This window comes from Camarhynchus parvulus, chromosome 12 (genome assembly GCF_901933205.1).
Source record: "Camarhynchus parvulus chromosome 12, STF_HiC, whole genome shotgun sequence".
In the NCBI taxonomy this organism is placed as follows: Eukaryota; Metazoa; Chordata; class Aves; order Passeriformes; family Thraupidae; genus Camarhynchus; species Camarhynchus parvulus.
In genome coordinates, this window is record NC_044582.1 from 5,063,352 (window position 1) to 5,076,978 (window position 13,627).

Sequence of the window (13,627 nt, forward strand, 5' to 3'; positions counted from 1 at the left end):
GTAATCGCTGTGTAGGAACAGCTTCTGCTACCAAAAAGTTGGGATTGTTTTGGCTTTGCTGTTCTCACTGGTGTGGTACCATGAAGCAGCAGACTAGCCAGGAGGGAATGTTTCCTTTCTGATACATGACCATCTTTATTTACTGCAGCTTGACAATTTGCAAGCACGGGTGTGAAGTATGAAAAATGTTTTGACAACGTGGAATAACTAATGGTGCCATTGCAAACGTGACACAGAAACTACCTCAAATCCCTGTCACTCAAGACTTTTTCCCCTCCTTTTTTTTACAACAGATAAACTGTTACCTACTGCAAGATTCTTTCCTGGGGCATTTGCAGTGTGTGATTTGAATGTTTGTTTTCTCATTTCTCACTTCTCAGTGGTAATTAACGGCAAGTACTGCTGCCCAAAGATCTACTTCAACCACCGGTGCTTCTCGGGGCCTTACCTGAACAAAGGCAGGATTGCAGAGCTGCCCCAGTCCGTGGGACCTGGGAACTGTGTGCTGGTGCTGAAGGAGGTGAGCTGATGGATACACTGCAAACAGCAGAGTATCTTAAACACCAGAGTATCTCTCTAATTACAGATGGGTAATTCAGAAATTTAGGCTGATGATAAGTAAGGAGTGTCTTTTTGCATATAATAAAGTATAAATCATAAATGGTTTTATGAATGGCTGATAAAAGTAAAAGCCTCTCATTTATCTAAGTAACACTCAGCCTTCTATTGCTGAATTTTATTTTCTGTTAAAACAGTATAACCTGTAATTACCACAATCAAAGGAGTTAGTATCTTTTTATAGCTGTAATAAATGTTTCCATTTTAATTAACAGAAATTAGCTGGAGATAATCCCAAAATTCCTTTACGGTTTGCACTGTTGATGGTAAAACAGAGGAAATACAGATTTTCTTAGTCAAAATGGCAAACTACATTCAGTAATTGGGAAATAAAAAGAGTTATCTGTGCTTTATAAGTTGGATACAATTTGCATAGATCCGGTGAAATTACAGTTTGGCTTCTTAATGTAACTGAGGGAGGAGGAGGCCATTCTTTAATGCCAGAGAGCTTCTTCTCCAGAAGGTGTTTCACAGCAAATTTACAGATACTTTAATGTAATAATTATTTTTCTGAAATTTCAAAAAAGATCATGAGGTGGTTATTATCTGACCCGAGAGGCTGGAAATTTCCCAAGACATAACTAACTGATATGCACACTTGAGCTGTCATTAAATGATTACTTTATATATAAAGAATTGGCTCAACATACCTGGAATTTTACCTTCCCTACCAAGTATCTTAATGGGGAGAGAGCTTAAGAAAGACTTTCTGGCAGACATGCTGTAAAACAAGATTCTGGTTGTCAAGAATCAAGCAGACTATTGAAAAAGGTCCAATTTTGCATGCAGAAAAGTACCCGATCCTTTCTGCCTGTTTCAGTATTTTATTGAAAGAACTGCAAAAGAGCAAATGTGAAATTCTGTGGCAGCTTCATTTAATCTTGAAGGTTTACTCTGCTTCATTGCCTGAAAGCAGAAAGTGTGCACAAATCCTGCTGATGTGGAGGTGCTGAGTGGTACTGAAAGTTCAGCCAATATGCTCAGTTGTATTCAGTTCAGTTGTGAGTCTTGCTCACTGTAGGAATCCTAGAGAGAGTTTGGTGCTTGCATTATATTTAATACTTTTCTTTGATTTCTGGACTGCTGCATTAGTAGCAATAAAACTGCAAATTTGTAATGTCAAGGTTGTTATGCACCCAGTTGGGAATGATTTGGAATAAGCACACAGTGAGCATAAAAAGTACAATTAGAGTGCACATTTTGTACTATCCCCCACTAACTTCAGGTTATTCACAACTTCCAAGTTACTTTACAGTACTCGAAAAATCATTATTTTATTAAAATAGAGACTTTATCATAGTTCATGGAAGCAAAACAGAGGAGAGTTTAGGATTCTGCACTATGGTTTTGTTGTAAGCAGGCAGCAAAATCCTGCAGCGTTTTTTGGCACAACTTCACATGACACACAATCTTTAAGATAATCGCTCAGATTTAGTCAAGGTTATGCAAGTTTGGGAGTTCTCAGCCCCAGGCATTAATTTAGTGATGTGTAATTCAAGGGCAATGACTTGGAAATTGCTGGATACACTCGTGACTCTGCAGACGAATTCTGAGGGCTGGGAAGGCCCAAAGTGTCGGCTGCTCTCAGTGTTCGTTTTGGCACTGTCAGGAGGTATCTGTAATCCTGCTGTGAATGAGTGCTTTGATGCTAGATAATTTGGATGAATAGGAGTAATTTCCTATTCTGCCCTGGCACTTTAAAACAGATTTATTGTACAAATAACTTACACATGTTTCCTGCTCTTCCCTCCTGCACTGTAGGTTCTCACTTTATTGATCAACGCTGCCTACAAACCCAGCCGTGTCCTGCGAGAGCTGCAGCTGGATGAAGAGGCTGCCTGGCATGGCCATGGAGAGACCCTAAAAGCCAAGTAAATTCCTGTCCTGTTCCCTGGCTCCTCAGTCCCAGTAACTGTTCTCTGCAGGCTGTGCTTTAGCTTATATTTCAGGAAAGGAAAAATTACTTAGAGCACATCAAAATGCCAGCAGCCATTAAGTGTTGCATTCTTTATAAATTTCTTTATGAGTTCTGGTGGAGTGCATGTGATTTTAATGCTCCATAATATGGCAGTGTACTCTGCTACAGGCATGTGAGCAGCTAGAGACTGGTGTGGCACTGGTACAGCATTGTACTGACAGACTGTGGGTGAGGTTTAAGATTATTTAATTCACCTGAAGATAATTGTCAGTGTTTTAAAGCAAAGGCATGTACTGCTTGGGAAGCTTCTCAAGCATTTCCACACAAATTTCTTAGTGGAAAAAGATTCTTCAGAAATAAAGTTAGAAGCTTTGACATGGATGTCTTTCTACAGCAGTCTACCCTAAAGCACTCCCAGTTTTCCTGCTGAGCTTTTTGGGTTGAATCTTCTTTGCAAGATTACTTTTACAGCTAGGGAAAGAGCAGTGAACGTATTTGCATATATTTGATAAGTCCAGATACTCCTTTATAGTCTAGGGATGGTTTTGTAATTAGGTCACTGTGTTTGCATATTAGAGATTAGATTTTCCCAATGTGCCACTGCATACTTCCCTTCATAATTTTGAACGCGTCAGTACTTCTTTTGTTGGATCAGTTTCATGTACAAAAAGACATCTTTCCATATATTGGAGGACTGCTCTGAATCGGGCAATAGGAAGATGACAAAGATTAGTGTAAGTAGAAGGTATAGCTGAGGAATACAGAAAAAAATATTTGTTTTCTTTTGCCACAGTAGTGACACTAGGGATATCTGTGATGGACTATGATGATATAGTTGGTTTTTACAAGGTATTACCTAGATACTTGCTGGTCTGAATCATCTCTGGTAGGTATCAGCACATGCTTGTAGCTGTGCTGGAAGGATAAAGCAGAAATGCTGAGCAGCTCTGGTAGATATTGCACAGTGCAGCTCTTTCAGTGTAATGGCAAGGCTGGTGAACAAAAAGGAATCATTTCTTCATTTAAATCAAACAGGAGCAGTATGTGGAGTCATGCAAGTGACTGTCCCAGGGAATTGTTCAGCAGCTGGACAAAAGCTGATTGGAAATGTGGCAGTGGTCCACTTGTCTCCATAGGATGAGCACAGAAAGGTTCACCAAAAGCTGTGTGCTGTTACCTGAATGAGCTCAGTGGGTGCTCTCAGCCTTGGTTTGAGGAACCAGCTGTCCATGTCACAGTGGGCATTTCTGCAGTCCCATAAAAGCAAAGAGATAGCAAACCATCTGTGAACAAAGAAAACAAAATATCTGAACTCTGGGCCAGTCCCCTCAGATGGTGTTTTGTAGTTGTTGATGGGGCAGTGTTGCTGTGTTTGGTACTGCAGCCACCTCTGTGATGGATTTTCTTTATTTGGGGATCTGACAGAAGAGACATGAGCTCCTGTTTCCTGGACTTGGCAGTCCATAAAGTTCATCATTGCTCATATTTTTCTCAGTTTGATCTCAGTATTTTTGTACACCTTTCAATGAAGTCCTTTTATCCTGGTAATTAGAAGATTCCTAATTATGCCTGTATTTTCCCTGCTAGGTACAAAGGCAAGAGCTACCGTGCGACTGTGGAGGTTGTGAGGACGGCAGATCGGGTGGCAGACTTCTGCAGGAAAACCTGCATCAAGCTGGAATGTTGTCCAAACCTCTTTGGCCCTCAGATGGTGCTGGATAAGTGTTCAGAGAACTGCTCTGTCCTGACAAAGACAAAATACAGTGAGTATTCCCTGATCCACACCAAGGTGGAGTTTGGAGTGTTATATTTTAGTTTCTTTTGGCTTTGATGCCAGAAGGAGCAGCTCAAGCACTGCATAGAGAGGCCTACAAAATATTCATGTTCCAGTGTGTAGGGGAGAAAATATTAATTCTGAATTAAGTGGTAGAACCATGGCTTAACTTCTGTTGTGTGCTTAAAACTTTATCTTTTAAAAACAACTTTTGGGACAAGAGCTGACTAATGTTGTAGTTTAAGCGGCATTATAATTGCTTTTACCAAATTGTGGTGGGGAAAAAAATGTAACACCTTTAAGCTCTTTTCTTAGTTTTTAGGGTTTTTGTAGACTGCCTTTAACCATTTAACACTGTGAGAACAAACAGTGCATTGAGGCCATGTTTAAAAACTACAAATCATCATAAAAAGCACCATTAAATTGGACCGAATCTTTGATAATTTTTGTATAAAGTAGGATCATTTGGAGGCTTCCCAGAGATGAAGTAAATCTTTACAGGGCAAACAAAAGTTATCAGTAACTCTTGTTCCTTAAACCAAACAGAAGTGGAAAATACAAACATAGTGATTTTGAAGATTTGCAGAACTGGGGTTCCTATTGGGAAGTGTCCTTCTACTGATTTTCCAGTCCTGATGAGGGGCAAGCATAACTAGTGACCCTGAAGGTGCATTTCAACAGTGTGCTCCTTCCTTCTGTCCTGGCAGCACACTATTATGGCAAGCGGAAAAACAAGCGGATAGGTCGGCCCCCGGGTGGCCACAGCAACCTGGAAGTAGCCATGAAGAAACCAAATAAGAGACGGAAGAGACGAAAACACTTCTTTGTTCATAAGAAAAAACGTTCTTCTACGTCCGTGGATAACACTCCAGCTGGATCTCCCCAGGTAGGACAGTGCTCCTGGATCTGGGACGTGATCTTTGACTGCTTCATTTGAAACAGCAAACGTTAGTTCCTTGTAACTTCAGGGTTACAGCTGCTTTGTTTCTTTTCTCCTAACTCTTCAGGGCAGTGGGGCAGAAGAGGAGGATGACCAGGATGAGGTGGATGAAGAGTCTCTGACTGAGGACAGCACCTCAGAGCACCAAGATGAGCTGCTTGAAGAATCAGAGGTGTCAGAGAAAAAATCCTTGTCATCATCTCCCACCCAGAGTGAACTGTCTCATTCCCTGGCTCAGGACCGAGACAAGCGGAAGAGGAAGCTCAGGACCTTCTCCTTTTCTGATGATGAAAACAAACCTCCTTCGCCAAAGGTAACTTGGAATGTAGATTTCTGCCCTGGCTTGCTCCAGGCTGAGCAAGCACCAAAATCTTGGGGGTAATAACTACAATATGTGTGTTCTCTGTTTTGTCGTGAAGGGCGTTGTGAAAATTCTACAGAACAGTTAAAATCCCTCATGTTTGTTATGGTTGAGTTGTAGGACTGTAATAAAGACTAAGCATATGTGATATTTTGGGAATTCTTTTGGCTTGTCTAGGACATAAAGATGGAAGTTGCTGAAAAGCTGCAGCTGGACAGTAACCCTCTGGAATGGAGCGTGGCTGATGTGGTACGATTCCTCAAATCCACTGACTGTGCTCCCCTGGCAAGGATTTTCCTTGATCAGGTATCATTTTCTGACTGTTGAATGTTGAATCTGTCACTTGGCTTCTTATCCCCTAAGGAGTCAGAAAAATAATTTTTTAATAGGGTTGTGAGGAAATAAACAACTTGGGCAACCTGCAGCAGTTTGAGAGTTCAGGGAATGACCAGAATTTTTCAGGTTTCTCACTACTGTGGGGGAGGATATTTTGGTCTGCAGAGCATCTGAATCTTAAAACTACAAATAATGCCTACAACAAAGCACCATGACAAAAGTCAACATTTTATTTGCATCTTGGTTAAACTTTGCCATAAAACCTGAGTCTATTAAAACTGTGCTATTAGAACTAATGGTTGGGGTGGTTTGTGGTGGTAGATGTTGCAGATATATTTCACCTTGTGGAACCTCTATTTCTACAGAAAGATGCAGTGGTTGGTTAAAATTACTTTCTGCATGAAATTTCCTTGGTTTCTTCTGTTGGGTTGTATTTTTTACAGTAGAATCTCCTGAGAGTCTGTGCCTCAGTAGATTTGAGCTGGCATTTTAAGAAAGAAGTTAATTTGTTGTGTGGGAGAGAGATTTTTAAGCTGCCTGGGGGAACATGAAAGAAACATCTAATTCACAAATGATCACAAATCTGAAATTACAGCAAGTCAAAGCTGAAGGAGCAGGGAGAATAACAACAAAGTCACTCTGGAATTTTTGTCTTCTGACAGGAAATTGATGGCCAGGCACTGCTGCTGCTGACCCTGCCCACTGTTCAGGAGTGCATGGACTTGAAGCTTGGACCAGCTATTAAACTCTGCCATCACATTGAGAGGGTCAAACTTGCCTTCTACCAGCAGTTTGCAAACTGAGGAGCAGCCAAGTTGAAGTGGACCTTTGAAGCACAACTACAAAACCATGCTCCTTCTTCTCTAGCAAGTAAAGCCAAATGAACTTAAACTGAGGCCCTGGTGACCTAGAAGTGTGTGTCAGCCTCAATTTTTTCTATTTCAACAGAAGGAAGACAACATCTGGAGCAAAATGCCAATGCAAACACAGGGGCTACTCTACCAGCTGCCAGCTCGGGAACACAATAGTCTCTTGCTCTATGGTTCCCTTTTTTTAATGTATTTTTTAATGATGACAGAAAAGTCTCCTCTTGTGGGAAATGGCATTTCAATAGTTCTGTTGGCACGGAACTTTAAAAGGAGAAACAGATCCTGTTTACGTTCGCATGTAGGCTGCCAGAAATAACCTTTCTGTTCCTGATGTTTCACAGAATCCCCTGCCCTCCCTGTGGATGAACACTTGCTTTACCACAGCACTGACTTTGGAATGTGTTCTTTGCACATTCGTGTGTTAATGTTGAGATTTTTAATGAATTTGTTCATTGTTAGGACAACAATGTGGCCACAGGGTTCTGAATGTACAGTATAGCAAGAGTGTGGTTCCTTTTGAAGTTTTTTGTTTTATTTTGGTTTGTTTCACTGTTGTTGGTTTTGCTTTTGTTTTTACTACCTCTGTAGCCTGAACAGTAGAAGTGATGAACTAAAAAGGGAGGGAACTGCTCTTTCTGGACACGTATTCCGTGGCTGCACAGCAGTCTGGCTTCTGTGGGCATGTCCAGAGTGCAAACCAATGTCAGCTTCTGTTCCAAAGCTTTAGCTGAAACTTCTGTAGGCATAACCTGGATGTTTCCTTTTTTTCAGATGTCAGAAAACGGAATTATTTTGCACTTCTCTTACAGGCAGGCTGTAGGACATAAAGAAGGAAAGAGAAAGTGCCTCTGCATTTTCTATATTTGGATTGTCAGATTTTTATTTGTTTCTTTATTGTATGAAGTTGTTTCCTTTTTGTTCTAGCAAACAATTGGGCCATGTACATAGAGCCTGTCAGCAGACTTTTGCTTTGCTACCTGAACATCTATTTAGAGAATACACTAAGGAAACTGCAATCAATAGAGGACTGCAACATAGCTCTGCCAGTGTTTGCATTCTGGATACTCTTATGAGCTTGACTTGTATTTTTAACTATCTAAAGATGCTCAGGATCAGACTTGATGAAAATTTGGTGAGTTGGCAAGGGATTTGTGTCCTTTTATTACAGAAAAGGAAAAGGACCAGTGGGACATCTTAGTTCCATCAGTAGACTCACAGTAGGATTAACTGCTGATTTTAATTTTCCATGGTAATAAAACCCAATCAGCCACTTGCTGTAGGCCAGTGCTTTACACTTGGAGTAACAGGGCTTATGTTACTTTCCATTAAAGTTGTGGAGAAACTCGCATCAGGCTCAAGATCTGCATCACATCAGTGTTGAGTTTCAGCTGGCTTGCATTCATTCACTCTGCCTGTTCTCAGAGTGTTTGGAGGAGCACAGGCAGGAGCTGGATGTGTGCAGCTCTGCTCCTTTATGTCCTGTTCAAATCCATCTCTGCAGGAAGCCCCTGGCCTATGAATGCATGTGAGTTAGGAAGGTGCTTACTGCAGGAGTGGCTTTAGGAAGGATGCAGTTATTGGGTTCTGATGAACAGGGATTACTCTGGTCAAATGGAATGATTGGAGTGTCCCTTAGGCCCAGTGTGATTGGCCATTCCAAAGCTGTGAGCTGCAGGATTCAGCAGGATGTGGTCTGTAGGCTGAGCGCTGAGTGGCACAGCCTGTGACTTTACCTGCCACCTTGGTGTTGAGGGGGAGCTGCCTCCAGTGAAAAGCAGAGCTTGGTGACTGGGGCTGGTTGCTTTTGCCCCTTAGAGTAACTGCCTAGTCAAGGCAGAACTATTCACACAATTATTAAATCAGATTTTTTTTTGTTCCAGAATCAAAATGTCAGATTATTTATTAGCTGAATATTTCTGAGGGAGGGCAGTGTGTTGCTAGGACAATTTTTCTCCCACATTGTAAGCAGAGTGTGAAGACAAAATTAAGTTGAAATCAAAGTGTCCCTTTTTCCTCCTTACACCAGATATGTGGCCAATAAATTGATGTTTTGGCTCTTCATATTGTGCTTAGATCATTTGCCTGTACTCCAGTCCCTTAGGACAAACTCATTCATAAGCCATTAGGCTTGAAAAAATTTCTAAAGAAACACTGCTGCTTTGCTGTCAGCATCTTGTCTTGAGAAATTTGACCAGCCAAGAACTTCTGGGCTGGAAGATGATGCTTTTGGGTCAGTGCAGTAGAATTCCCAGAGTTCTGTTGTCCTGATGCCTGGCAGGATTGCTCCTGGCAGCATAGCCAGGAGATGTTGCTTTCACCTTTCCCCTTGGACAGATAGATGTCTTTAAGTAGTTGTCAGGAGAGAACAGAGCTGAACATGTCATTTGGTGGACCTGTTAACGTGGTGCCTGGGTTTTTAAATACAAATGTCATACTCTTTTTCTCAGTAAATAAAGCAGTCAGCAGTTTCAGCCCTTGGTGGGAGACTCACTGGTCACCTTTGGCATGTTTTATAGGCTGGATTTTTCTGCCTTGTTTTGGGAGGCACTGACAGTCTGGTCCCAATGGGATCTATTTTTGTTGAGATTTTCAAAAGGGATGTTTTCATTATTTGTGAAATGTTTTTATGCTGCACACGGGTACTGTACACTCTGTTTCCTGGAAAAAAAATGCACTCTGTTTTATTGCTGGATTTAAAAGGGATAATTGGGGCTTTATCTTGATGGATGGTGTTTCTACTTGACTCTGTTTCAAGTTCCTCTTTCTCTATGCGTGGCAGATGACACAACTGCACTTGTTCATCTTACTCCAGTATGACTTGAAATGAGCTCACGTGCTGCTTTAGTCACTGTTTCTTCAAAACTGGATTTTGTGTAGCTGGTGGCTGAATCTTGGATTTGGATGACAGCAATGTTTCACCATCAGAAATCACTGGGACTGCAGAATTAGGGTTCAGGGGTTTGTGCTGTCCTGTAGCACATAATTCACCATACAGTACAACAAAGCTGGAGTCCAGGACAAAGGCACTGATGTCTTAACAAATGTCTCCAGTACAAGAAAATTAACTCTCCACTGAGCCTTGTGTACTGTTAATGTGGCTGGTAACAGGAGTTTACCCTTGGCTTGACCCACTGAGGGTTTGTGTTCTTGCTTGTCATGTTTTCATATGCATTGTGCAGTCTTGGGTTTGCACACTGTAGCTTTAGAAACCTGGTGGTGCCACTTTGACTGGGCTAAGCTTAGCCTTGTTAGGCAGGAGGATTTTGTTGGGTCACTGTTGTGTGCTTTCTGCACCAACTCAAGGATTCTGTAACAGAGAAGTATTTGATATCCAAAAATGCCATGGAGGTTTAATGTGGTAGAATTATTCCCAAAGCACAAGCAGCTTGCAGTCCATCCTAAATTGAAAGCAGTCCTTCCAGGAGAGGAGAGGTACAGCACTGATCTTGGTGAATGAAGACTACTTTTTTCCTATCTCTAAACAAATATCCTTAAAGTTCCTCTTTGAGGAATGAAATAAAAGGCAGATTAATTTCTGTATTGTATAGAACTCCAGGAGTGTTTGCAGTCTCTCCTGTGGTTAATGGAAACAGTACATACAGAGTTTGGGAATGGTTTTAAAGATTACATTCTCTGTCACAACTTTTAGCAGTATTTTGTTGTTGTTTTAGGATTTGCTAGTGTTTGTTCTTTATTCCAGTGATGCTTTAAAGGAGGGAAGGAGTATTTAGCTGCTAGGTCCACAGAAGTGTAAATATATTTACAGGCAACTGGACTGAGGACTCCATTCTTCTGTATGAAGTACAAGCCTTGGTGCTTTGTTGGCAGAAAGCCCAGTGGCTTGTGAGATTTTTGAATGTAATGGAATAGGCTTCAAAACTATTGAGCTCAAGTTGGAGACTGAATACCTTTGGACCAAATCTGTTGTTACTAGATGAAGTAGCCTTACCAGAAAGCCAAAAATATGATCCTGTACAAAGCTACTCCTTAACCAGTCCTGTCACAAAGTGTCAGCCTGGTTACTGCCTAATGTGAGCTCAGATTACCTAAAAGTAACTAAGCACAAAGACATAGGCTGGGTCAGGAGACCTCAGATGTAGGATGAAGGCTCCCCTTCCAAGGGATTGTGTGCTGACCCCTTGTTTCAGAGTGCTGCTGCCCTTCCCCAAACATGCATGTAGCCTTGTTTTCAAAGGCAGCCTTTTGGGTGAAGGATTGCAATGGGACTTGGGAACACCAGAGACAACAAGCCTCTTTTATTGCAGTAAAACCAAAATACCAATCTGTATGAAACACAACAAAAATGAGTTAAGGTTAGTGACACTTTGTCTCCATGGTCATTTTGGTGGTATCTGTTCTGAAATGCGCCAGACATGCAAATGGACTTTGGATGAGAAGACAAAGTTGCTCAGTTCAGGTGCCCAGCCAGCAGAGTTTGGCTCAGCTTTAAGCCATGGAAGTGAGCAGATCTGTGCTGACAGAGCTCCAGGGCAGTGGGTCTGAGTGACTTAGCACAAACAATGGCAGCCCTGGCCTGGCACAGACCAGGGGGAGCAGCCCTGGGGCTCAGGGCCAACTCATGGCACGAGGTCAGCACTGAGCTCTGGGCACAAAGGAATTCTCACCCACTCTGAAAGTTGTTGAGCACCAGTTTCCAAGAAATCTCATGGCAAAACAAACAAAATAAATATCTGGAGGTGTCATGTTTCTCCTCTCCTTTTTAATTTCTTTTTTTTTATTTCTGTTTAAAATAAATTTTAAATAATGTCTATAGACAATCAGAGGTCTTCTAGGAATCTCTACCCAAAAGGGTGCCAGCTCCACACCTGTGGGCCTCTTTCTTATACTAACTCATTGGAACTGATGCACTTTTCCTGTATTTTGCCTTTTTTAATTAGCTGCTTGTTCTTAAACAAAGATTTAAATGCATATTGTGTTGTGTCCCTTCTGCTTGTTTTATCTTTCTTTATCTTTTAAAAGAAAAAAATATATATGCAGTGAGACTGAAGTACTACATGGAAGAGAAACATGCACAAGAAAATATGCCTATTAAGTCCCACCATTGTTTGAGCAGGTGTAACAATTTAATCAAAGGATTTTTTTAAAAAATATTTTGGATGGATATTTTACTTGTTTTGTCTGTAAATAGTGTACAAAAGTTTGTGTTATATGACAGTTTTAAGTGGTTGTAAGAAAATTAAAAAAGATACTTAAACTGTTACTGATGGCTTTGGTATTAATATCATAAATACTGCTGCTGACCATGAGCAATTTTCCATCTTGGAAGACTGTGGAAAGTTGTCTGGAATGTTCCATTGCTTGCATAAAAGGTAAATGCAAGCTATATAAATACCACTTGGAGAGGCTTCATGTTGAAGAGCTTGATTGGGTTTATTCAGTCCCCTCAAATGAAGGAGTCCTCTTTCGCAAAGCTTCTTCTAAGGTAACAGGTTTTGTTTCACAGGATGCTGAATCCAATTAATATACAGGAGCTGAGGACAGGACCTACAAATTGGAGTAATTTTCTTTTATTGCCTTCTTCAAACCTTGGAAGATGCTTGAGACAATCCACTGCAAACCTTGCAGATGCTGCAGCTCCTGGATGGTTTTGTAAAGGTTAGTGCTACCCCAGCAAGCTGAAATTTTAAAACAGGCTGGCTTTGCTTCCTCTGGATAACATGAGATGTTTCAGAAAACTTTGCCTTGCAAAGTTCTTGTTTCCTTACTTGGCATTCCAACAGATTGTACTCAGCGCTTGTTTCTTGGCTGCACTTCAGTTACCTTGAGCTGATTTTACACTGGGTGCAGAAAATGCATAGGAGTGGGATGAAACTGATTTGCTTAACACTGTCTTTAGACCTCTATAAATAAGTAGGATTTAACATAAATCTTCTCCTTGCTTTCACAGAGCACTGTCTGCTTGAGAGAAATCTGAAGGCTTGTGAACAGTACATAGCAGGAGGCAGTGATTTGTCTGCCACAGGTTTCAGAAGGGCTTATAGGAGTCATGATGAAATTAAACCCTTGAAGAGGCATTTTGGGGGAATGATCTGGTTTAAAGCATGGAATATGGAGTAACATGAGGCATAAGCCCTTTGAGTTATGTTTCCAGATTCATGTCTGAAACATAGGTTTTGTGCGTAAATAGCACTGGGTAAATCTTTAACCAGTATTGGGGTTAAGGTCAGGTACGTCTGTGGGATGTCTAATGTTCAGCAGCAGCTGTGAAAGTTAAAAAACCACCCTGGGCCACAAGCAAATAGGTCAAGCCCAGGTTGCAAATGCAGTGCTTGATGGCTGTTACCACTCAGTGCAAGGGGGAGAGAAAATAACCTGCTTTAGTCCGTGTCTTTTCTGTTAGGTAACTACTTGCTTTCCTGAGCTCTTGCTTTTGGCAGCTGAGAGCAGAAGAGTGTTGACCTGGGGCCAGAGGCACTGGACAGAGCATTTTGGCTGTGTGCTCTCTAGGTCAGAGAGCATTTCTTTTTCTAGCTGGAACTTCCAGACATTTATGAAAAAATCTAAAAATCAGAAAAATCACTGTCGTGTGCCACTGTTTGGCATCACCTGCCAGGAAAGACAGTCACATAGGTAGGTTTGTGATGTAGACACAACAAATGTTATTTAAAGAACTAAATTTAAATTCATGTGCTTGGCTTTGCTTTCTGATAGACTTAAACATGTGCTTTCTGGGTCATATTTATAAGCGAATTCATATTTAGACAGGGATTTTAAATTATTTAAAGAAATTAAAGAGATTGGGTAAGAAAGCAGTAAAATGCAACGTGACCTGGGTTGATCCTGCACTAAA

The 13,627-nt window shown here is 41.1% G+C and overlaps 1 protein-coding gene across 5 annotated transcripts in view; it reads left to right on the forward strand.

The window, feature by feature from the left end:
* SFMBT1 (Scm like with four mbt domains 1) overlaps positions 1–11,964 on the forward strand; it is a 73,333-nt gene extending 61,369 nt beyond the window's left edge. For 4 of the 5 annotated variants that reach the window (XM_030956845.1, XM_030956842.1, XM_030956844.1 and 1 more), the window contains 7 exons: positions 381–520; positions 2,380–2,489; positions 4,124–4,299; positions 5,018–5,196; positions 5,318–5,563; positions 5,789–5,917; positions 6,610–11,964. In XM_030956845.1, coding sequence (XP_030812705.1) covers positions 381–520; positions 2,380–2,489; positions 4,124–4,299; positions 5,018–5,196; positions 5,318–5,563; positions 5,789–5,917; positions 6,610–6,750 — 1,121 coding nt within the window. In that variant the 3' untranslated portion in view covers positions 6,751–11,964. Of the gene's footprint in view, positions 1–380; positions 521–2,379; positions 2,490–4,123; positions 4,300–5,017; positions 5,197–5,317; positions 5,564–5,788; positions 5,947–6,609 lie in introns of those variants that run through there. The other variant, XM_030956846.1, reaches the window with a different exon arrangement.
* The last annotated feature ends 1,663 nt before the right edge of the window (positions 11,965–13,627 follow it).